General features: G+C 43.0%; 1 protein-coding gene across 1 annotated transcript in view; it reads right to left on the bottom strand.

Annotated features, from left to right (window-relative positions):
• Positions 1 to 26,536, bottom strand: part of Grid1 (glutamate receptor, ionotropic, delta 1) — a 748,070-nt gene that overhangs the window by 240,548 nt on the left and 480,986 nt on the right. Inside the window, exons 6-7 of the mRNA XM_013032063.1 lie at positions 13,085 to 13,255; positions 1,121 to 1,282 (exon numbers count right to left, since the gene is read on the bottom strand). Coding sequence (XP_012887517.1) covers positions 1,121 to 1,282; positions 13,085 to 13,255 — 333 coding nt within the window. The remainder of the gene's footprint in view (positions 1 to 1,120; positions 1,283 to 13,084; positions 13,256 to 26,536) is intronic.

The raw sequence follows: 26,536 nt of genomic DNA, 5'->3' as shown, positions 1-26,536 counted from the left end.
TCAGGCACTGTGCTTGGGTGAGATGAAACAGTGATTGAATTTTCCCTATCCTCCCAAGGCTTAGTCTTCCCCTTGCAACCTCTCCAAGTGGTTTGCGTTTGCTAATGCCAGAGGGAAGTCAAAGGTCAACAGGAGCCATATCTGACACACAGCTTTAAGTTGCCAGGCAGTACATTCAAGCATTGGTTGAGCAAATACGACTTTGTTACATATGCCAGCTTGGGAAAATCAGTGCCTATCCCCTCTACCTCCCCCATCCCTTCCCACTTCAGCCTGAAGTAAATCAGATTCATGCCACAGAGCCACAGAACTGAAGGAGAAACATAAACATAAATAAAGCACATTGTCAGACATACACTGACCACGGAGGACATGCTAGCCCTGCTCTCTCAGTAGACAGTGGGGGCTAGGGTCTCACTCAACCTTATCTCCCATGAATATTGTGAACAGAGAATCACAGAGACTGAGCCCAGGAGAGGCCAGCTTTATCCTAGGCTGCAGTAAATTCAAGCCAACACAGGAACATGTTTAGTACTATCTAAGCCATGTGCAATTTATCGTAACTAAGACTCTTTAACACTATAGATTTCTCTAAATGCTCTTTTGAAGCCTCTAAAAACCAATTCACTCTAACAAGTCTTGTGTGAATTACTCCATCTGCTTCAAATCCAGCCTTCTAACATGGCTTCAAGTGGGACACAGAACAAGGGCAGTGTATGTGCGTACAAGCACACACATGCATGCACATGCTGAAATCCTAGATGATCAGCACACGACAATATTGACTGAAACTGCCTCTCTTGTAGACAATAGCGGCCTTCCTGGAGGGGTAACTGGCAGACAGAGAATAGACATAGGATTGATGGTTGTCTCTAACCTTTCTAAAACCATATCTCCTTGAATTAAAGTGAAGGCAATAACATACATGCATGGGCCACAGCTCACCCAGCTTTCAAATGTAGGGACAGGAAAAGTGACAAAAAAGGAACCTGCAGAGAGGACCCAGGAGGTATACAAAGAGCTCATTTTCAGGCTAGATGATGCACGGTCAGAGTGCGAGTGTGAAGAGGAGCCTGTCTCCAGTCTCGGCCCATCCCAGAGGTATGCCCTTTGTACACACCTTTTTGATAGTGTCTAGCATGGACCTCCCTCCATTCCATGGCTTGGTGGATTTCCGTATGCAATTGAGGCTCGCCATGCTATGCCACTTCCGGTCCTCTAACTTCCTGTGGAAGGCGTTGGCCAGCATCAGAACACTGTCATACAGGTAGAGGTTGGAGATCTGCAAAATCAAGAGTGATGAGACATTTTTCTACTGGTCCAATTCAAGAAAGAGGGAGAGAAACCAGCAGAAAGTAGGACTGCTGTTTATGACGACACCCTTAAGACATGGTGACTGACAGCTGTACCATCAGCCTCTTGCTCCCTGTTTCTTCAATAGCTCAGCCATGTGGTAGAGTTCAAGAAAGTAAGAACCTGCCCACTAGGGACAAGATTGGCAAGTGGATCTACACATCAACACGGAGAACCAGTAGGAACACCACCATTACTGAGTTCTGCAAACAGGCAAGCTACTTGCTCAAGTAACATAAAGTGGAGAGAAGGAGGGAATGGCATGGGAAAAGGAAGGAAGTGGTACAAGAATGGGGCCCCTATTAGGTCCTCAGACTCTACCAGGACTCTTGAGAGATCATAGAGATTTGGAGCTTTGAGACTTTTGGGTTTGTTTATGTGTATATGTTGATTCTGGGCTTGAACCCAGGGACTGGATACTGTTGCTGAGCTTTTTTGCTTAAAGCTATCACTCTACCACTTGAGCCACAACTCCACTTCTGGCCTTTTTGATGCTTAATTGGAGGTAAGAGTCTCAGGGACTTTCCTGTATAGGCTAGTGTTGAACATGACCCTTAGATTTCAACCTCTTGAATTGCTAAAATTACAGGCACAAGCCACTGGTGCTAAGAAAGAGTCTTCACAATAATTTAACCAGATTTTATAACTTAAAGCATCTGATGATACATCAGCAAATGAAGGCAGTTATGTGCCATTAAAACATTATTTACCAGCCAGGCACCGATGGTTCACAACTGTAATCATAGCTACTTAGGTGGCCAAGATCTGAAGATCATGGTTCAAAGCCAGCTTGGGAAGGAAAGTCTTTTAGACTCTTGTGTCCAATTAACCATCAAAATGGCTGGAAATGGATCTGTGGCTCAAGTGGTAGAGCATTAGCCTTGAGCAAAAATGCTTAGGGACAGTGCTCAGCCCCTGAATTCAAGCCCCAGCACACACACACACACACACACACACACACACACACACACACACACATCAATATGAGCAAGAAGGCCAGTGGCTGCTGTCTGAGGACCCTGAAGAAGCATGCTTCTGGGAGAAGAGCAGCTCCATTCTCACCTGGCTTCTTCATGCCACCTAAGAGTGTGTGTGTGTGTGTGTGTGAGAGAGAGAGAGAGAGAGAGAGAGAGAGAGAGAGAGACCATGTGGGATCAGTCTGGGACCCCTCACTCCTAACTATTGCACAGACAACCAATGGTCAGTCAAAGTGGGTCAAAGGGACCAGTCTCTGCACACCTAAGCAGCAAGTAGCCTACTAAAAATATTTCACGCAAACATCACTAGATAGAAATAGGAGAATGTCAGTCTCACAGAACTCCTGGGAAGATCAAATAGGTTTCTTGGGCTGCAGGAAGAGCCCCTGCGATCCCTAACCTCTCCTCCTTCATGTGTTCCCACACCTCAGGTCTTATTCTCTGCTTGCACTTCTTTTCTCATCCATCTTGAATCTGGGTGCCCTAGAATCTGAGTCCCAGATGAGAACCTGTGTGGCAAGGATTGTCCCCCATAACTGCGGCTCAAGTCAGTGGTAAGCCAAGAAGAGGAGGACGAAGGCCTCAGAAATTTCTGTTACATCAGGCCTGACCCACAGCTCATGCCAGCTCTGAGGGCCATTTTCACCAGGATGCAGCCAAGCAGAGGTGCAGGTGTCCCTCTGTATACTAGCCAGCACGGGGGATTCCTGTCCTGTCTAGAATTCTCCAGTTTCCTTGCTGTGGTCATCATGAGCCCTGTGCTTGGTGCCTCTGCATGCCACTTCCGTGAATGAGCAGGGGGTGAAGGAGACATGGATATCACTGAAGAGTCAGGCTGTGCCTGGGTAACTGATCATTGCTGACCCAAATGAGCATCCCAGGCCAAAGGGCTGCAATGCATCGATGTCTGGTATGTTCCTCTTTAGGTACCTGCATGACACAGGTGCTTACAGGACACCAAAGTCAAGAGTTACTCCCACCACTGGGAACTAGCCCCTGTCACACAAGGACGCCCATCACAGAACCACACCCCCAGACTAACCTAAACCCTCTTCCAGCCATTCCACTCCTCAGGAGCGCCCACCATTGCACTGACATGACTTCTTCCCTTTTAATACAAACCCATCATTGAGAGGTTTTTATAAAGGTACATAAAGCACTCAAGACTTGGTATGGATTTGGGTGTTTTGAGTGTTGTTTTTTTCTAAAAGAATAACTCAAAGCTGAGAGTCCTTGATAATCTGGAGATTTCTCAAGACATTTGTGGGACTCCCAGTGAAAGTAGAACTAAATAGCTTGACGCTCTTTAGTCAGCTGGGACCCTTTGACCTTTACCCCCCACCTGAATGCCACTTACACATCAGTGCCGAGCACACAGCACTGCCTCAAGTTTAGCCAGACAAGCACTTGATAGAATTTCTCTCCCCTCCCTGCACTTCTATTCACAGTGAACTAAAGCACTCAACAAATGTATGAATGCAGAGAGGCTTGCAATGTAGAAGAAAAAGCAAAGCATGACTCAGAAAGGCCAAAGGAAGCCCTTAGTCCTCCCACAAGTGTGTCTGCTTGGAAGAAGAATGAATTCTAATTCAAAGGAACATTCTTGAGCAATGCTCTTTTCCAGGCATAGACTGGCCTTCCCACCTCCCCCATATCACCCTTTTCCATGGACTTTTACACACTGTCAATTCATAAATGTGTTTACCTCACCAAACGCTGAGCTTTTTTAGTTCTTCCTAGTTAATGTTTGATAGATGTGCTCATAATGATGGGTATATGCATGGATGGAAAGATAGATGGATAGATGGGTAAGTGGGTGGGTAGATGAATGAGTGGGTGTATGGATGGGTGAGTAGGTGGACAGATGTATAAGTGATAGATGTACAGGTAGATAGATGGGTAGATTAATGAGTAGTGAGTAGGTGATTGGATGGAATGGTGGGTGGATGGATAGATGAGTAGATGAGTGGGTGGTTGAGTAGGTGATGGATGAATGGATGGCTGGATGGATGAGTGGGTGGATAAATGGATAGGTGATGGATGAATGGATGGATAGATAAGTGGGTGGATAGATGGGTGGATATGGTAATAGATAGATTAGTGGATGGATGGATGGATACCTGTATAGGCGATAGATGGATTAGTGGGTGGATTGGTGGATGGGTAGGTAGTTGGGTGCATAGGTGATAGATAGACAGATGGATAGATAAGGGCGGGTAAAAGGATGGGTGAAGGAACATGAGAAAGAGATTTGCTATCTCCAACTTTGACTTGGGAGAGAGTCTCCTTCATTTGTATCTCATACAGAGAGCGTATAAAATGGACAATATAGGAAGGCCCAGATTGTGTTGCTTACTAGAGAAAGAGGGTTCTATAATACTATGTGCCAGGTTCTTGAAAGACACACATTTGTACTTTGGGCTGTCAAAGCCACAGGGGTCTTAGGCATGGCTGCTCCTCCAATGATACCACCCAGATGTTCAGAGAAGCTGGAGAAGGCAGGGAGAATATGTCTGGCATATTCTAGCCCAACACTTATAGCAGGCACTGTGTTTGGTTCTGTGTTCTTCTGACCCATTGCCTGCCTGGGCTCAGAGCTTGCAGCCCTGGAAAAGCTTCCCAAAGTCCTTTCTAAATGGTCATCACTGCAGCAGGCATCCTCATTCCTCCCTCAGAGGAGGGAGCATCTTGTCTCACAGCCACAGACTCTCTCTTTCCACCCTGAGCTGTGGTCATCCTGCCACAAAGCTTCCCATAAGCACTGCAATGGTGGCTTCCATCCTCTCCAATTCACCTCCCAACCCTTGTCTCTCTCCCCATGCCTCAGGTACACTGCTCTCCCAAGCCTCTGGATCTATGCACAATGCTATTCTCCCTAGTATAAACATGCTTCAAATTTCCCAACTTTTAGGAATTTATGACAATTAAGAGAGCATATTTGTGCAGGGCTCCAGTGACTCCTAGCTACCCAGGAGGCTGAGATCTGAAGGCCAAAGTTCAAAGCTAGCCTTGGCAAAAAAAAGTTCATGAGACTCTTGCTACCAACAGCCATGAAAAAAGCTGGAAGTGGAGCTCTGGCCTAAGTGCTAGAGCTCCAACTTTGAGTGAAAAAGCTAAGTGACTGCACCCAAACCCAAATACCAGCACAAAAAAACTGAGAGACAGGGAGAGAGACAAAGCCAGAGAGCAGAGAGACAGACTGAGAGAAAGAATTTGTAAAATGTCTAACAATAGTGTGCATTAGCACTTAATTGCTCAGTCAGTAAGTGTTCATGGAATTAATGAAGTTGAATGAAGAGTTCTACATCTGTTCTTAGAAGCAAACACCAAAGTAAAGACCTGTAAAGGCGTTTGCATACAGGATGCCTCTTCTTAGAAGGTACATGATGGTGGATCAAGGCCACATGGAGGAAAGATCCAGGAGCTGGGTATAGACATGCACTGTGTGGCACTGCTCATTCCAAGTCAGAATCAGAAACCACACACCTCCATGAGATGGGTAGGATCCTGAAGAGGCAGAATTTCAAACTTCATTTACCCATGCCAGAGTTTGTCCTCAGGGAGGAAACAGAAAAGGGAAGACACATCTCTAGGAGGTAGAAGAACTCTGCAAGGACCTCTTGCTGGGAGCTAGCAGTTCTTAAAAACCCAGGTGGAACCACTTAGCTGTTGGAGAATAGAATCCAATCCACACACATCAACTGAGGCCCAAGGGACGGAAAAATAGAATTTGAGTTTTCTTAAGAAGTTTCATCAGAACTCTTGTTACATTCGTAACTGCATTTTATTTAGGAACTTGTCAGCAGAAGAAAACCCACTAGTAAGATTGTGATAACTAGCTGGCCATGATGAGCAGGTAAGAACGTACTTAACAGTCAAGATCTAAAAGGGATAAGCAGAGGGTAGACAAGAAAGCCAGCAGAATACAGAGTTGATGAACTGGGGAAGAAGGCACAGTGTTTGGTAACACTGAACACTCCACACCAGAGGGACTTAGATGGACTGTTGATGTCACTGCATTACATTCCCACCATCTGATCACTATCTCTGAACTTGGAGCCTGGGTGCTATTTCTGAGCTTTTGTGCTCAAGGCTAGAGCTCAAGAGCTTCAGCCACAACTCTACCTTCAGGTTTTTTTGGTGTTCAATTGGCGGTAAGAGTCATAGAAATTTCTGCACAGGCTGGCTTTGAACCAGATCCTCAGGCCTCAGCTTCTGGAGTAGCTAGGGTTTCAGGTATGAGCTACGAGTGCCCAGTTTTGCCCATTTCTGAGAACCATACTTTGATGATCTAATGTCTTCCATGTATGCATTAGGTCATAAAAGTCAACTCCATCTCCTTGACTCCATCAACTTGGGGATCAGGTTTCAACATAAACATGTTGAGGCTCTGCAACATTCAGACCCTCCCTAACAGCTTCTTTGTGTGGGTGAGCATTTATTACCTTATTAGAATCAAGAAGGGACTTACTCTATGTCTTCTGAAGCACATAGCAGGTGGAGACTGTCCCTTTGGATGCCCAGATGCCCACTTCACTTACTGCAATACAGATTAGGACCTGAGGTCATGAAATATAAGCCCTTACATGATATGTGATGAGCTAGACCACAGAGCTCATCCAAGCCCATCTGGACGGCAGCAGATGCCAGCATCTGTCCACTATCAGCCAGGAAGACAGAGGCCCCAGCAAGACTAGGGGATGCGCCAGACTGTCTGCCTCCCAGGCATTGGGGCTTGTCTTCCCCATAGTAAATCTGAGACTCCAGTGAAGACTTATAAGGGTACTTTAGCCATGTCCCTGTCTGCTCTCAGGGCTCAGGGATAGTTATGCACCTGCATTATCATCCCTGAAGGTAAAAGAAGCTGAATGATCAGCCAAGGTCAGAGCCACAGAGACCAGTTGCATCTTACACCAGACCATTATCCTCCTGTCCCAGAAGCTGGAAATGCGGGAAACATTTTCATCACAAAAAGCTCTGCCCTTCCTTTGGGCTTCTAAAGAGCCCCATTGTCTCTGCCCTCCATCATTAATCAAGCAAAATGGGCTGTTCAGAAGATATCTCAGAGGCAAACAGCAGCCACTGACCTCTGGCTGGATCCTCAGACAAGCTCTGGTCAGCCAGCAGTGTCAGATAAGCAGTTGACAGTAGGTCCAGCTGGGGGAGGGGAGGAAGGGGAGGAACAATCCAACATCCAGATGCCACAGCTCAAGGAAACCATCCCCAGGCAAGACATTCATGCCAAACTGCTGCCAACCAACCTGTTCTGAGCCAGGCCAGAGGAGAGAGCAGATGGAGGCAGAGGGCAAAGGAGAGGCAGGAGGCTTGGCTCACCACTGAATCTGAAGGAAGGGTGTGGAGGTAGGAGGGAGGCATCTATCTGTACTCAGGGATCCCAATGTACAGGTGGCCCCTTACCAAAGAATAGCACAGCTCTGTCTACCTGGGCACTGGCCTCTATCAAATGCACCTGCCAGGGTCTTTAGAAACATTGAAAGTGACATGAAACCCAAGTTGCTGTAGGAAAGGGGGAGGGGGTGCTGAGGGAATGTTCCAGAGAGTGGACTTCTCTAAGTCATAGAAATCTTGTAGGGTTATGGAAAGCACTAAAGAATAGGAATCAGAAGCAGGCACCATGGTTCACATCTGTAATCCAAGCTACACAGGACACTGAGATCTGATGATCACAGTTGGAAGTCATGCCCAGAAAAAAAGGCCCATGAGATTCTTATCTCCAGTTGACCACACATACAAAAAAAGGCACAAGTAAAGCTGTGGCTCAAGTGATAGAATGTTAGAAGCAAAACAAGCTCAGGGACAGCACCCAGTCCCTGACTTCAAGCCGCAGTACCAACAAAAAAGCAAGCAAGCAAACAAACAAATAATTAAATAATAAGTAATTAATTAATCAGGATTGGTAAGGAAGGGAGGGGAGATGAAATGCTTCAATAAAATGATCATGTGGGGTGAGGGTCATTCCGCCAAGCCATCGGCAACATTTAAATGCACAAAAAGGAGAAATTCCAACCCCAGGGAACATTTAGTAATAATATCACATTAGCCCCTTCAGCTTTATTCTTGGATCAGGGGTTATAGTGGCCCGACAACATAGTTTACCTCATTTGCTGGTCATCCTTTAGAAACACATTTGAATATAAATGGGGTAGCAATGTGATAATGCGTCCGCTACTTCAATTATAGAGCTTAAGACCCAGGGAAATGCAGTTCTGAAGACAGAGTGCCAGTACAGAGTCTCTTTGGAGCGAGGCTGCCTGTGAAATCTCAGCAAAAGTCCCGGGGTTCTGAGGGACCGGTTATCACTTTTATTACTGGCTGAGTCAGACAAGCCCTAAACTAACTTGTCAAGAAAACAAGAATGAGAAACACTGGAATCAGACAATGCTTTGTAAGGAAAAATAAACAACAAGCACGGCATGCTGGAAAATACAATACTTTGGGAGCCACAAGAAGCCACTTATTTAGGTATTTTTCTTCCAAAGGACTTGCTTTCTACTAAATAGCAACCAAATTGATTTGCTATAATAGTGCTTGGTTGGTTTTCAAACACAGATAGTCCTGACCACAGACCTAATAAGAGGAAGATGGAGTTTCTAAGGGCAGTTCAGTTCAGTGGAGAAGCCAAAAGATGAATGATCTTGCAAAAATGCCCCATTCTTTTATATAAGTATATATATATATATATATATATATATATATATATGTATATGTATATATGTATATATACACAGATACACACACACACACACACACACATATACTTTTTGTGCCTGTACTGGGGCTCAAGCTCAGAACCTGGGTACTGTCTGTTTGCTAGTTTCACTGAAGGTTGGCACTCTACCACCCGAACCACAGCTCTACTTCCAGCTCTTTGATGGTTAATTGGAGATAAGAGTCTCCACCTTTCTTGCCCCAAGCTGGCTGGCTTCAACCTGGGATCCTCAGATCTCAGCCTCCTGAGTAGCTAAAATTAGAGGTGTGAACCATTCCCACCCAAAGACTCCTGAATCATTGTCATGACAAGGACCACCTGGGGAAGGCACTAAGATGGACTGAGAAGTTCCATTTCTATTTCTGCGAGGATTTTCATTAATTTCATCAAGACAAAGTTAATAATCCATGGCATCAATTTTTTCCCCTTTAGTTGGCTGTTCTAAACATCTTAGAGTCTTCTCGATAAATCTCACAGCTAGAGGCTAGTAGAAATTAGTTTGCCTTATACACTGTCATTAGGAAAGAAAGAAGTAATAGTATTTGAGGATACTTGAAGGGAATGGCTTGTAAATGAGAATCTACAAGCTTTCCAAGTGGCTGTTGGGCAGGAGGAGTAAATAAATCCCATTCCCACCGCCCGCCCCCGCCCCACAACCCCCATAGGAGAAAGCAAATGCAAGAGAGATAGAGATTTCCTTAAGAAAGTATTTTACATGGAGGCTTCTAGAGACCATTTTGACTTGCATCAAGCCCTGAATTCTTAACAAATTCACTCCCAGAAGCCCTTATGGAGGATAATAAGCAGGGTCTCCAATGAAGAGCTCCCTGGCAATCAAAGATGCGGCCTGTCTTCTCCCAAGCTGTGATTGAGTACCTGTGAGGCTGATGTGGGGAGAAGAGATGTATAAAGTATGAGACAGAAGCTGGGAAGATGGGAGCCATTCTTCTGCCATGGCAATCCTTTCAAAAATATGCTTGGGAAGACAATAGATATATAATTAACAATATGCAAACCACATATGAATGATAGATGGGTAGGCAGACAGATAGATGGATGCATGTATACATAGGTATGTGCATAGATAGGTAGTTAGGTAAATAAATAGGCAGACAAATAGCATGTTCACCCTTTCCATGGAAAACCTGAACACATATACCCACCTCCTAAGTACCAATGATAGTGGTAATAGATCTAAATGTTTTCCACATGATATCTCATTTCATTTTTATGATGGTGGTAGGTAATATTCTAATCCCCAACTGACAGAGAAAAACACTGAGGCACAGAATAACAAATAAATAACCATCATTAAGTGGTTAGTAACTAGAGTTATTGGGATTCAAGCTGAAGCAATCTGCTGCCGCTGCTGCTGCTACTGTTGCTGCTGCTGCTGCCGCCGCCACCACTATTAGCAGTACAAGAACTCTGTGATCTTTTGCTTTTCAGTTTTGTTCTTTGTTTAGAGCCTAGAACAGAGAAGGATAGGGGACCCCAGAATTCCTAGTTGCCTGCTTATCTATGTCTTTGCTTATTCTCTGGGGTATATGTCATATTAGGAAGCCTTCGGCTGGACCCAGCTGCTTGGCCAGCCTTCAAGTCTTCCTTGCTCTCTTCTCCCACAGTGGACAGATCCTTTGTGCCTGATGTGAACCCATCTCTTCTTATATTTTAGTCGGCAGAAACAGACTTCAACAAGAAATACTGTCCACTCCCCTAACCTATTCTGTGTTACCCACTTTGGGCAACAGGAAATGATCCCTGATGATTGAGTATGGTTTGAGTTAGCAAGAAATGGAGATGCGGATAGAGGGACGGAGGTATGGCCAGGGCAAGGATGTTTTGAGACTGGAGAGGGATGAAACCATTCAAAGCTTAGAGAAATTAGAGAGGCCTTCCAGAGCTGCACATGCTTTGGCCTCATGCAGGGTAATGGGATACCCTCTCTCTGTGCATTGGGGAGGGCAGGCATACAATGCTGACCCCTTATCTAGTCCCATGTCCATCCACATTGAGAGCAGGAATGACACATACACAGGATGACTGACACAGCATACTTGGCCCTTGTTACCTCTTACAGTCCAGAAAGGACAAAGGCAGTGCAGAACAAAAATACCAAATTGTACCAAAGTCCTTTCTGATCTGTGAGGCCAGAACCCTCAAGGTCATGGTCCCTGAAGAGGCCACTCTCTTGACCAAGCTATTATCACTCCAGGAAGACCCAGACATTCCATCCAGTACATTCAGCTGATTAGCTATGACTTGGAGCAGTGGACACCAAGAGAGAGAGGTTTATTCCACCTAAATTCAGTATCTGCTATCTTTCCCAGACATTGAGAACATATTTCTCATGTGTACTATCCACTAAGCCATGTTTCCTCCCCTCTTCTGATATAAAATTGCCCAGTGGGTTCAATGCTTTAGCAATTTATATATGCTTTCAACCCATTTGAGCTCCCATAATTTACTCCCTGGAATGTGTGACCCTCCCAATAATGTTAATACCAAAATGTCCTGTGCGCAACTGACCCTCAAACAGCTCTTATCTAAATCCTTGGCTTCTGCTGCCCACTTTTGGTCAATTCTGTACTTGGATAAAGAATGTGGAATTGGTTTCAAATTTTTAGTGCTGAGCATTTCACACATACAAAGGACCACACAACTTTTATAAACCCAACTACAAATTTCCTTCTGTTCCATGGCTTCTACAAAACATCAACAATCATTGGGCACTGGCAACTCATGTCTATAATCCTCGTTACTTGGGATGCTGATATCTGTGGATCTCAGTTTTAAGCCAGCCCAGACAGGAAAGTCTATGAGACTCTTATCTCCAATTTACCACCAAAAAGCTAGAAGTGGCACTGTGACTCAAGTGGTAGAGCACCAGCCATGAGCAGAAAAGCTCAGGAACAGTGCCCATAGCCTCAGTTTAATCACTAGAACTGGCCATAAATATAGACAGTCAGACAGACAGACAGATAGACAGACAGACATCAACAATCATCTTACTGAGGGTCATATTCATAATGGTGAAGCTGATTCAAGGCAGCCTGAGGGTATAGCTCTACATCGTTTCTTTCTTGTTCTCAAACATCAAGACAGAAAACTACCTGTCATATCAGGCAGGAAGATACCAGCCTATTCCAAGTCCACTAGATGAGCTCAGACAGAATGCACACATGCCAGGGCAGTTGTAAAAGGACTAACTGTAAACACTTTGAATGGCTTGCCTGGGAAGGGATGGAGAAGATGGACAGGTCTAGGTTGTGCTCTCTTGTACCTTTCTCTTCATTTAAGAACCAGCAGTATTCCCTGGAAAACCTGAGCCTCAGAATTCAGAAGATGTGCTAGGGCAATTCCAAGAACCTTAGCATGGTTATGTGCTGTGAATGTATGAGTGATTTCTTACAAGAATGCAGAGCCATTCTCTATCTCTAGCCCTGCTAGATAAACCCATCCCTTCAAAAAGTCAATACAAAGGCCTGACAAACAGCAATCACTTCTCCCATTAAGGTGTAACTTTTTTGTTTGAGTGACAGTCCTAGAGCTTGAACTCAGAGCCTGGGTGCTGTCCCTGCACTTTTGTACTTAAAGCCAGTGCTCTACCACTTGAGCCACTGCCCCACTTTGGGCTTTTCGGTAAGGTAATTGGAGATAGGACTCTCACGGACTTTCCTGCCCAGGCTAGTTTCAAACCACAATCCTCAGATCTCAGTCTTCTGAGTAGCTAGGGTTATAGGCATGAGTCACCAGTGCCCCACTGGTGTTAACTTTTAAATACTAGAGGCTCCATATGTGCTAGCACACCCTACTTGCTGACAACAGACATAATGGCCTGCTTGTCCCGCTGACTGGTTTCAATTTTAGTAAACGGCAGAGGTCTTAGTAATTAAAATTGGTGGGCAACAGCATTCAGCATTCAACCCAGGAGACCCTAGAATGTTTTGGGCCGCAAGCCAATGGTGTGAGATCCCTCCCAACCCCCGAATGTGGAAATGGAAATGATATACCCCACACTGACCTGGAGCATCTGGAGGTAGCCTTCCTGAGGGTCGCAGAGCAGAGAGGAGATGCGATGGTTGTTTCTCATGCATTTCTGGTTGTCTTTTGCAGATGGGAAGATTTGCCGGACCACGGTCATCCTCCCAAGGGCACTGTGGACCAGATCCAGGATCTCAGGGTCACTGATTTCCTGCAGAAATAACCACATGCATGCTCACTAGCCATTCATGAATTTAAGTGCTAATTTGAAAGAGATCAAAGGATGAGGCTCAGGTCACACATATTTTTATTTATTTACAACAGTAGCCCTTAGGTACAAACAGGATTGTTTTAGCTTTTCCTGAACACCAGACGGGGAAATAAAAGATAAACCACTGGTACTGGTTTCCACAGGTCAAGATGTTAGGAACCAGCGTCACAGTGCACAGTAGACACCAGAAGGCATCGGCCAGGCCTAGTGGCTAAATTTCTTATTCAAAGTCATCAGCCTAATCTAGTCAGGGAAAGCCAGGTTTCTCTGACTTGATTAATCAAAATGCAGTGTGGGAGGAAGAATGCAGCTTAGTAATAGAGTGCTTGGCTAGCATGAATGAAGCCCTGGATTTGATTCCTCAGTGCCACATAAACAGAAAAAGCTGGAAGTGGTGCTGTCTTAAGTGGTAGAGCACTAGCCTTGAAGAAAAGCAGCTCCAAGACAGTGCCTAGACCCTGCATTCAAACCCCAGGACTGACACAAAAATAAAATTACAAAAGAATGGCAAGAAGATGACAATGTGGGGCTGGGAATGTGGCCTAGTGCTAGAGTGCTTGCTTAGCATGCATGAAGCTCTGGGTTCCATTCCTCAGTACTACATAAACAGAAAAAGCCAGAAGTGGCACTGTGGCTCAAGTGGTAGAGTGCTAGTCATGAGCAAAAGAAGCTCAGGGATGGTGCTCAGGCCCTCAGTTCAAGCCCCAGGACTGGCAAAAAACAAAATGCAATGTGTTTCCTGGAATTCTCTCCTAGTTGGATGGTTTTTTAATTAACAAATTGCAACTACATCCATTCATTTGTTCCACAAAAATCTACCAAACATGCTGTATGGGGTTTGTTCTATACTAAACACTAGTGATATAACAGGAGTCACCTATAGTCCTGTCCTTAGAATCTCTCCTTTACCATTGCTGGATGAAATATATACCAAGTGTGTCAGTGGCTGAGACACCAAAGGTGCTATCCATGCATTTGTTTATTTAGTGCTCACAGCAACCCTAGAACTGCCATAAGGTAGATTTTATTATCATTCCATTTCACCTACCAGCACAGACTTTGCAAAAGGAGTGGCCTTCAGGGGGCTCAGAAGTTTCCATGAGAAACAAGTCACATACTGAACTTGGAGATAAACTTGTTAGGCACAATGCTTGTATATGTGTGGTCAGAGTACAGCTGAGATGTTGGTGGTGCTGCCTTGGCTGGGGTAGAGGGCAGAAAATTTCTTTTCTGGGTGGAGCTGTCAAGGGATGCCGAATGCCTCGGGCTCCACTGGCCTGGAGCAGGCAGAGCCTGGGTGCCTTCAAAGGGCATATTTGTGATCAGAGCAAGATCTGGAGGGGCAGGATCAAGCAAGATTCAGACCCCAACAGAGGTAACAGGGAGTTCATATACCCCACTATAAAACGCCTGCACTGAGGGGAAATGACTAGCCATGGCACAAATGAGCCATGGACAGAATTACATGTTTAAAGATCTCGGGCTACTTTGTGTAGAGAGAATTAGAGAAAGAGAAGGCAAGCAAGAGGGCTCAGGCTACATGACTGGGTCTAAAACAGAACTACAATAGATGGAAATGAATACACAAGGAGCATTGCAAGATCAGGACAGGAACAGGTGAGTTAAGAGAAGTCTCAGTTCACAGTCTCCACTGGCATCCGGGTATAAGATTTTACTGATGTATCATCACACTTAAAAAAAAAAAGCTTTAACCAAAGAAAGAGGTCCCATGGTTTCCCTTATTTGCAATAACTAGTATATGTCTGAGACAAGCAGAAACGGTCAAATAAGTTGGTGTTAAGCCAAATGAACCCCAAGATAAGGATTCAGATGTTTTTATGTTTGAATGTTAATGCTTTATGTTTTTTTATAAACATATGCTTTATGTTTTTATGTTATAAATATGTTTGTATGTCCCTCCCCCATGCTATAACCCCCTGTTTTCACTGTATTTGATGCTGGTATAATTTGTGGAGGGGAAGGGAAAAAAACAAATTGTTTAAATAGGGATACAGGTGGACCCATTGCAACAATGAGATCGACATGACTTTATATACAAAAATGAACTTAACAACTTTGGCCGGGGTGGGGGGGTTGGGGGGGGATGGGATGGGAAGGGGAAACAAAGGAAGAGACAACAATGCTTGGTAAGAAATGTACTCATTACCTTGTCCATGTAATTGTAACCCCACTGTATGGTATTTTCACAATAATAATAATAAAAAAGAAGCTTTAAATCTTTCTCCTTACAGATAACCCAAGGGAAATTTGAAATTCCATAATGGTGTAAATAGAGCTAACAAGGTTAGAAATAAATGATGACTGATAACGAATTCCTAAATTAGTCAGAAAATAGTGATCATTTAAACAAGAGCATAATGTTTGTAAGGGAAAGATAGCAAGCAATGTATTTAGGATTGGTCTTTGGAAGCATATCAGGGAGGGGGTATGGTAGATTAAAACCACATGCTGAATCAGTAGTTTCCAAGTAGGCTGGCCTGCAGGGATCACACAAAGTTAAACTAACCAATTATTTCAAGTTAATATTCCAGACAAATCTATTTGAACTTGCTAAATTGGGACCAATAGACAATCCAAGGTAAGATGATTGGTTGCACAGAACTGGCCCAGAGCACATATAGAGATTTAGAGAAATCGCACCCTAATCTCATCAACCTAGAGAAGTAGATCAGCTAGTTACTATTCCAGAAACCATGCAGAAACTGAGGAATCAGTTGCTGATAGTTTATACTTGTAATCCTAGCTACTTAGGAGTCTGAGATCTAAGAATCCCCAGTTCAAATCAAGCCCAGGCAGAAAAGTCTGTGAGACTTTTGTCTCCAATTAACCAGAAATAAAACCAGAAGAGAGGTGTGGCTCAAGTGGTAAAGCACCAGCCTTGAGCAAAAAAAAAATGCATGAGGTGTTGAGTTCAAAGCCTAGTACTGGCATAGAAGAAGAGGAAGATGAGGAGGAGGAGGAAGAAAAAGGAAGAGGAAGTGGAGGAGGAGGAGAGTGGGAAAGGGAGGAGAAGGGGGAGGAGGAAGAGGTGAAGGAGGAGGAGAAGGAAGATGGAAGAATGAATGAGGAGGAGGACAGAGAAGAAAGAAGGAGAAACAAAGAAAGAAATTGTAACTCCTCCCCCACCATTGTAAAGTTTGTTATGCAGATAGTGTCTTGTAGGTCTCATTGTTACGATGGGTCAACCTGTACCCTTGTTTCAGCAGGGAAGGGATAGTAGGGGAAAAACAAAGGAGGGTGTAACAATGCTCAATAGGAAATGGACTCATGACCTCATTCCTATAACTGTAACCCTCAGTACAGTATCTTTACAAGAAAAAAAGAAATTGTAAGATTTCATGAAACATTGCTTCAGTTTCCCCTAAAGAGGTGAATCAGAGCCAGCACACCTCGGAGGGGAAATGGGCGTGTCTCATATTGTTTCTTTTTCCCACACCTTCTTGAGGAGGCCATTGCAGAGGAACAGTCATTTTCCTAGAAGCTCTTTTGTCTCATGTTTCCTCAATTCCAAAAGAGTAATCTACGCCCCCATGCAGACCCTGGAAACCTGGGAGATGACTTACAAGACAGTCCAGAACTTTGCATTACGTACAAGCATCCTCTCTCCTGGAAGCTCACAAGCCACTCACACCAGGTGAGTGACTGTGTTGAAGCAGGGGGTGGGAGTCTTCTCAGCTGCCCTGATCTGCCCTTTCACTTGGCCTGCCCAGAACTCCTAAAAGGCTTGACACAGCCTCCCACCAAGCCATTAATGGCCATATGCCTTCTACAATCAGAGTCTGTTGGAACATTGTAGACCATCTTGTCTCACCTGGCCTAGCTCGAATCCATTCGCTCTGTATCAAAGCATGATCTCTCCTTGCCAGTATGCTGCTACCCTCCCCTGGGGCTATTCTGTTCTCTCCAGAAACATGCAATCTGGAAATGCATGGTACCAATATCCCCCATTCTTTAGGGGCAATGGGAAGGGTCACTTCTTTCCCTCTTCCCAACTGTGAATCTCTGTGATTAGTCTGTTCTGGCAGCAATATAGCAGGCCCTGGTCTCCGGTCCCACTGCACCTGTGGGGCTAGCATTAAAGGATTTCTCACTCCTGCTCACTAGTTCCCAGTTGGTATCTCTGGACCACAGCAAGAGGCCCCAACTTCCAAACCTCCCTAAGGAGGCAGAGGGCAATTTAAGCAATCAGTTAAAATACAAAACACTTTCCTTTTGTCCCAGGTGAACATCTTCCCCCCCCCCCAAGAACTACAGCTGATGAGCAAAAGAAGCAAGCTGCTGTGTAACACACAACTCTCTGAAAGTCAGGGAGATAGCAGTGAAAGTAACATCAGACACAATGCTCACTGGAATGCACAAGCAAATCCATCCAGTGTTTCTCTTCATCAATGTGTACTTCCATGACAAGCTAAAGAGGCCCAACTAATGTGTCAATAGCATCCAGGAGTTTCATTCTATCTTACTTTGTGCCCTTCTAGTACACTCCAGCCCCATTGTTTTATAAACTACACATATGCCTAAGTAGCCAATTTCTACTAGTATATTTGTTAGACATTTTTGGCTGGACTTGAATCAAGCTTTACGTGTGACATATCTTTCTGGGGTACGTTACCTTTGTGTAGTATTGTTGGTGTAAACTGTTTCATTTTATTTTTGTTCCACTACTAGAAAATACATTTTTATCTTATTCATGGCTTTTGTGTCTTTTGAACTCAAGGACTCAGGCTTGCTAAGTGAGCATTCTTATCACTTAGCTATGCCCCCAGCACTTCTTTGCTTTAGTTATCTTCCAAGCAGAATCTCACATTTTTGCCTAGAGCTGGCCAAGAGCTGGCCTCAAGCCATGTTGATATTATTCTTTTTAAAAAACTATGATTGGGGCTGGGAAGGTGGCTCAGTGGTAGAGTGCTTGCCTTGCATGCATGAGGCCCTGGGTTCCATTCCTCAGCTCCACATAAGCAGAAAAAGCTGGAAGTAGACTGTGGCTCAAGTGATAGAGTGCTAGCCTTGAGCTGAAGAGCTGAGGGACAGCGCCCAGGCCCAGAGTTCAGGCCCCACGATGGGGAAAAAAATGTTATTAATGAATTAATTATATTCTTTAAGTAATTGGAGAAAGGGATTTCAGTTCAACGTGACAATTTATAAATACAATGCATCTTTAAAAGGTATACTTGTAAGTTAGCCACTCTCTTTTCTCCCATGGAAAGCAGTGTGGCAGTCTTTAAATTTCCATTACTATCCAATGCTAGCTCCCTATATCCCTAATAACTAATTATTACAAAATAGTTGAGAATAAAAAAACTGCCTTATACTGATTTACTGAATGGTAGTGCTTTATAAAATTATATAAAGATAATGAAATATATTAAAAGTATGAAATTATGCAAGGCAATTTCATGTGTTAATGTAATTCTCAACAATAAAATCTTACTTCTAACAGAAAATGAAAAAAAAAACTGAAAGATAACACTCATATATTCTAAGACTAGGCTTTGAAGATTTTTATATGTGTCAACAGCATCCAGGAGTTTCATTCTATCACTTTGTGCCCTTCTAGTACACTCCAGCCCCATTGTTTTATAAACTACCACATACAGATTTTAAAAATCATCTGTAGATGATCTGTCATTTTTCTATAGATACATTTCAGGTTTTTTTTGCCTTTGGTCTCCTACATTGTCATTCTAAGGTATGGCTAGATGTGAGCTTTTTCATTTTGTCATCTACTTGATCCTCTGGAGTTTGGTTTCTCCTGATGATTGTAGCATATTATAAACCATAATGTCCTTTAATATTTTTTCTACCTCATTTACTACTATTTGCTCTTGGAAATTCAAACAAATATGTGTTAAATATTGTTCATTATCTTCTATGTGTCTTAATCTCCTTTTCATTTCTTTTTGTTTCTCTGACTACAGTCTAAATAATGTCTTCATGTTTTTCATCTTTTTCTCTGTAGGTCCACTCTGATGTTTAATGTCTCCTGTAAGGTTTGTAACTTATTAGGATTTGTAATTTCCTGACATTTGGTTTAGTCCAACTTCAATTTTGCTTTCTATTTTTCAAGTCATATACACACAACTCTTTATTTTTAAGACATATTTAAACACACTCATTTAATATTGTGTGTCAGAGATTATGCCTCTCTCTCCATCTCTTTCTCAGTCTCGTGTTCCTCATAACTTCACTAAGAACTCTGAATCTAGCTGGCATTCACATATTTTAGAAGCGATTTACGATTGCTTCTACTTCCTATACATTGCCCATCTAAACCACCGTAAAGGAAGCTCTCCTTCGAATTCCTTTAGACAACACAAATGGCATAAACTTGGGTCACAAACCTGCATGAGTTATCCATTCTTTTGTGTGTTTTATTTTGTTGTTGTTGTTGTTGTTGGTCGTGGGGCTTGAACTCTGGGCCTGGGCGTTATCCCTCAGTTCTTCATCTCAAGTTTTTGGTTTTTTTTGTTTATTTTTATTTTTATTTATTTATTTTTTGAGTTATCCATTCTTAAGAAAATGCCCCCTTCCATGCAACTCCAAAGTCAAAATGGGAAGCTCCCCTTGCTATCTTCTGAACAATGTGTTTGTTTCTGATTAATTCTAAGAGTGAGGAAATGTTTCCAGGGCTAGGTAGAAATCTGTCATCAGGCAACACACTTAGTTGGTTCTTTGACTTGATCTTCTTTGTCCTGTTTCCCACAGAATTGTAAGAACAAAAACTCAGTTTCTACCGCGTGGCCAAGACATTCAGGACAAACATTAAATTTGAAGCTCATATATTGCCAGGAGTTTCCTTTTTCCTTTTATGTTTTGTCTCTATGGTTCTTACTCTTGACAGCTTCTATTTGACTTTTTAAATATACTATATTTAGCTATTTTAGTCCTTTTTTCCCCCTTTTGGGAGTGCCATTCAAGCTAATTACTCTTCCATCAAGACATACTACTAAACCTTTTGTATGTATTTCAAATTCTTTAGTTCATGATCCTAATTCTTTTTCTGGAACACACACCTGTGCCCCAAATTGCTACCCATATGTCTTGGCTGTATGATTGTTTAAGTCTCAGTTATTGTGCTATAATTTATACTTGCTTCATTTGACTGCCTTTTCTTAGGTTCACTGTCATTGATAGAAAGTACACTATTAATAAGGGGCCCAGGAGACACATGAATAATTTCCTCCACTTGACCAAATTCTAATTGCATTATTGAATCATCTACCACTGTGGATAAAGAAGACAGACTTCCTTTGAAGAAATATTGCCATGAATTGAGGTTAGCCGTACCTCCTACAATCTAACAGTTTCCACCCATAAATCTTTTTTCATCTACACAACTCACTCAAGAAATTAGCCCTAAAAGACAATATTAAAGGGATAATCAGTAGAAACAGTGAAAATTTAGAATCTGGAAAACTTAACTGATGACAGAATCTGGATAGAGGGGCAGTAAAACATGGCTATGGCTCTGTTTTCAATAGGAAACAATGCATATTTATGATTTGCTAAGATTATTTTAACAGCAGAACAAGTACAGACGGAATGAGAGCTAGGGTCTCAAGTTAACATTACATTCTTCGTGCCCATTATCAGAAAAAAAAGAGATGGAAAAAGACTCTTTTGTGCTTTGCAGCATACTTAGAGGAAAAATGTCTATGTGTACAATAAAATGTGAGAAATTGCTTCATGCACTGAATAATAAAAATACTATCTCCAGTTATCTACTGAAAATATACACTGAAGCTAAGAAAAAATATGTATCTTAAGTCAAATAAATCATTAGGAAACCACTACAAGTCTCTACTTTACTTATGAAGGGTTAAGACCAAAGAAAAGTTAGAAGAATTCTAAAGAAAAGCCAATTCGCACATCCTCCCAGAAGGCATATACTTAATTTACTGATTGAAAGCAAAATTGTCCTTCTTATAAAGCATGCTAAGGAAGAGAATGAGATCTGATTGCCTCTGTTCGGAGGAAATGTGTGTCTTCAGCCAGGGTCTATGGCTGACTTCACAGGGGTTCACCATTTCAAAATATGAAATGAATACGACTGTGTGCACATTTTCCTGTGGAGAAAGCCCATAGGCTGCATTGACTTTTCAAAAGAGCTTTCAACCTCCCCCCAAAAGTTGATGAGCAATTGATAGGGAGACCACAAATGGATTTTTAAAGTGTCCCTTGTTTCTAACTAGAAAAAGAATGGAAATGATACTAACAATACTTGGGAGACACAAGCATTGAAAAACCCTAGGCCTGAAGTTCAAAGCCAGCCCGTGGTGCAGTATGTCACAAGATTCTTATCTCCAATTAACTACCAAAACATAAAAATAAAGGACATGGAGCTGTGCCTCAAGCAGTAGATCACTAGAATTGAACACAAAAGCTCACATGCAGAGCTCAAGCCCTGAATTCAAGCCCCAGAACTGGCACCAAAAAAGAAAAAGATCTTAAGTGTGGCGTACACACGTCTGCTTTGCCAGAGTGGTTGACACTGGGTAAACATGAAGAAAGAACCTTTTTTGTGCCTTCCTGACAGGATTTCCCCTTCCTCTACCACATCGGAATAACCCAACTGTGCACTTTGCCCCATGATCAGCTTCATGGAGGTGAGAGGTGAGTATACCCCCAACAGCAAGAAGTCATCCTGCCTGGTGTGGTCAGAATGACGTGTCAGAATGACTTTGGACAGTTGTAGAAGAGCATTAGGACCCCATTTCTTAGTGAAGAGATAAGAGAGCTTGCTTAGTGAATTCTAAAAGGGTTTATACAATCCTAAGAATACCTGGAAGAGTCCATACCTTCCTGACTCTGGATATTTGTGTCCCGGGCAAATTCTGCCTGATGGGCAGACCCATCACTTTGAGAGTGTAGGGGCTTGAGGACTTGCTTACTCTCTCATATTCCCATCTAATACCTCTTTGGGATCTTTGCGGTGATGATGGCCCTGGGCTTGGCTAGGCAGGCGTTCTACACCTTGTAGCACTCCCTCAACCTTTCAAAATGTAGCCCAGGCTGGCCTTCACATTGTGATCATTTTGCCTTCCCATGACCAGTCTGAAACCACTGAAACTACCTCTGAGATCATCCATTCGCAGACCATTCAAGAGATTTTGGCTTAGGTTTTTCTGACTCCCTAATTAAAAAACCAGAATAGTGATGTGTAATGCAGTATAGAGCAAAGTTCTATTGTACCTTAACTCTCTTAAAATTTGAGGTTTCAAATACGGCAACATTTGAATGGCAATTGTGTGTGGGTGTCTTCTACCATCTGACCTTTTAAGCATCGTAGAAACATTTTATTGAACATAGATTGAATCACGGCGGGGATCTCACTCTAAGTCAGGCAGAGCAGCAGAGAGGATAAATTTTTATGAGAAGAAATGTTCAGAATGGCAATTAAAATACTAAGGATCTCATTTTTCTAAATATGCATTTTGAGAAACCAGATACTACCCTCGTACACAAATACGTTTTTGTCTGATCTTTAAGACTTCAGTAAAATTTCAGAACCATCCAATATCAGAAAGAAATATTATTAAATATTTATATGGATCTCTAAACTTATATAGAGCTATGCAATCACACCATTAGTCATTTCTTTTTATTCCTCAGAAAGACTGAAATCTATCAAACATCTGTGTGATACTCGCATTATTCCATCTCTGGAGAAATAATAAAGTTTATTTCCCTTTAAAAAAATCTATGGTGTCAGTAATCTAAAGTTAATGATAGTAGAGAAATTTCATAGACAAGACTGGCTTGGAAAAACGTGGAGAAAATAGAAGCAGGATTCAATAAAGTGGTGATGAAAGAATTACTCCCAGACAAGTCAACATGATTTTGGGGGTATCTGCTGCATCATAGCATACCAGGGCAGCCAGGTCAAGGTGAACCAAGGCTCCATGGAGATTGGGAAGGAAGGGAGGGTGGCAGGACACTCTTAAAGCTTGGTGCTGGTCACATTGCCAGGACAGAAGAAATCAGGGTAAAGGCTATCATTTGAGGGGTAGCTCTGCTCAGAGACAGACCCTGTCTCCTTAGCTGTTTCTGAAAACCTCACAGCATTCTGCTGAGTCTCTCTTTTTATACAGGATCCAGAAAACTGCAGAGAGAATCTCCTTGTTTGTACAAGTGTGGTCTGTGACAGGGGAAGGGTGGGCAATACAGTCAGAATACTCAATGTACATATGTGAACATGGAACTAGGAAATGTGAATGGATGAGTAGTATTGGAATAGATGAGAGGGAGAATGATGGAAGGAGTTACATTGATCAAGATGCATTGTGAAAGCCGAGCGATGGTGGCTCATGCCTGTAATTCTAGCTACTCAGGAAGCTGAGCTCTGAGGATCGTGGTTCAGAGCCAGCCCAGGCAGGAAAGTCCAGGAGACTCTTATCTCCAATCAGAAAACAGGAAGTGGTGTTGTGGCTCAAGTGATAAAGCACTAGCCTTGAGCTGAAGAGCTGAGGGACAGCACCCAGGCCCAGAGTTCAAGCTCTACAACTGACAAAAAAAAAGATGCATTGTGATAAGAAAGTAACCTGATGAACTGAAACTCCTTTGTGTACTTAATAATAATAAGCCAGGGAAAGGTGGCTCATGCCAGTCATCCTGGTTATTCAGGAGGCTGAGCTCTGAGGATGTAGATTCAAAACCAGCCCATTTAGAAAAGTCCATAAAACTCTTCTCTCCAGTTAACCAGCAAAAATGCTGGAAGTGAAGTTGTAACTCAAGTAGTAGAGCACCAGCCTTGAGTGAAAGAGCTAAACAAGAGCCTGAGTCCCTGAGTTCAAACCTCAGTACCAACACATACACAGACACACAGTAATAATAATAATAATGATAATGATAAAGTGTGAGCAAGGCCCTGGTGGTTCACACTTACAATCCTAGCTACTGAGGAAGGTGAGATCTGGTGCTTGTGGTTCAAGGTTAGCCCAGGCAGGAAAGTCCATGAGACTCATCTCCAGTTAAACACCAAAAAGCTGAAAGTGGAGTTGTGGCTCTAGTAGAGTGCTAGCCTTGAGCACAAAAGTTCAGGACAACATCCAGGCTCTGATTTCAAGCCATAGGACAAGCAATGAGAAAAAACTGTGGTCCACGGGCCAAACACAGCAGCATCTTCTTGGTGCTTTTTAGAAAGGCAGTCTCTGGCCTCACCTAGGCCCAGTAAATCAGAATCTGAATTCTCAAAAGATATTCATATGATTCCTCAAGAATCCCAACTTAGGACATTAGGCAGTGACTCAATGAGTCACTGATTAGATAGACCTAGGGACCAGCCTTGGCTATATAGATTGGACAAGGCACTTAATATCTCTGTGTGCAATCTAAGTGGGATAACTACTTCCAAGGGCTTTTGAGAATGTTCAATGAGTTGAATTCATGTGACTCACACGGAGTGAGTGCACCTCATCCTTCCAACCCCAAAGAGAAAGCTCATTCTATAACCTTTGTGAGACAGCACAGACATGCCTCCTCCCAGCCTCCTGTTGGAAAGGACCACTCACCTAGGCATCTGTCCAACTCATCATTCCTGAGATGGCCCCTGAACTACTAAGCAAGTCCCCTGCAACCCACTGCCATCTTCACCAAGCTTCTCTCCTGCCCCTCATCCCCCAAGAGATCTTGCCAAAACAACACACCAGGGCTCAACCAGCCTGTTATTAAATACACTGAGATCTTATATGAAAGATGCTGTGGCTTTATTCATATAAATGACATACATGGCTTCTGCTCCCAGTCCAGTCAGTACCCTGCCTGCCCCTCTGCTATGGACTTCCCAAGATAGAGGTGGCAAAGCTCCACCTCTCCATCAGCTCCTTCAACACAGCAAGTTTCTTAAAATATATTTTTATCTTCTTTAGGTAGTTGGACAACAGAGCATGTTGTAAATACAGTGTGTCTTGATCCATGTTGCCCCTTTTCACATTCTCACCATCCCTCCCACCCCACCCTTTCCCTCACCTTTCTGAATTTTTAGGTTATATATTGAATTTTTGCCATGTAACAAAACAATTTATATATACAGTGCATCTTGATCTATGTCATCCCTTCAACATCTTTACCCCTTCAACTCACTCCTTCCTTTATTTTTCTCAGTTCTGTGGCTTATGCAGTGTGTTTTTGTCTGTATTCTACTCATTTCCTCCGTTCATTCTTCTACCCCTTTCCGCTTGCCACCCCTCCCCCAAGTACCCATTTTTAGTACTCATTTTGTTAGGTTTTGAGTTAGTCTTTCTAAAGAATTATATTATTTGTGTTCTCCACAGGTTCTATTATACTTCAGTTGATTCATGTATAACCACTTGGGTTCCACCCAGTGTCTTTACTTCCAGATTTATAAGAACTTTCTAGTTCTCCTCAGTGAGGGAAACCATGCCACCTGTGCTTCTCTGGGCATGGCTTACTTCACTTCACATAATCCTCCCTAAGCCTTGCCATTTCCTTACAAATGATGGTTCAATGTCATTCTTTCAAGACAGCAAGTTTTCCTGAGGGGATCTGGTCTGTCCAGCTAACCCTGTTTCCTCAAGACCAGTGCCTGGCTAAGGTAGGATTGATGTCATCCAGGCCCTCTGCTCATTTCCAGAAAACCTTATCCCAGCTCTTCTGGCTTAACAAAGACTATTGTCCTAGCCAGAGGAGTCCAAGAGGCATTCCCAAGACTTATATATTTTGAGTGAGTCTTTTATTCTATTTTATTAAATTGAGTTTAGATTTCTTCAAAGTTTGTTCTCTTTTGTTCTATTCTATTTGATCAGGAGCACAAGAAGGGTCATCTCTCTCTCAGTAAAATGCAGAAACCCACCTCTGTCTCCGGTGTTTACTGGCAACAGCCCATGAAGATCCTCTGGATGTCTGGTTGGTGGTGGATTATGGGTAGGCCTGGGTAGTGGTTTCTATATATTCTCCTCATCCCTTTCCTGTGCTTTTTTCTTGTCTCCTACTCTTACTGCATCCTCTCCCATTGTTGTTACTTTTGCTCTCTCCTTTCACTTCCTGTCTCCATCTCCTGTGGGCTTCCTCCTTCTACTAACCTGACAAGGACTAGATTCTCACGACTCCATCTCACCCATCTCAGCGCATACACTTTTCCCATCATTTCAATGAACTCAGAACATCCAAGGTAGGTCAAAGCAATTTCCCCAAAGTGGCTTAGCAATTGCCAACTTTGTCCTAACTTTGACAGCTGTGATA

The sequence above is a fragment of the Dipodomys ordii genome, unplaced genomic scaffold (assembly GCF_000151885.1).
Source record: "Dipodomys ordii isolate 6190 unplaced genomic scaffold, Dord_2.0 Scaffold148, whole genome shotgun sequence".
NCBI lineage: Eukaryota > Metazoa > Chordata > Mammalia > Rodentia > Heteromyidae > Dipodomys > Dipodomys ordii.
This window is presented reverse-complemented; position numbering and strand designations above follow the sequence as displayed.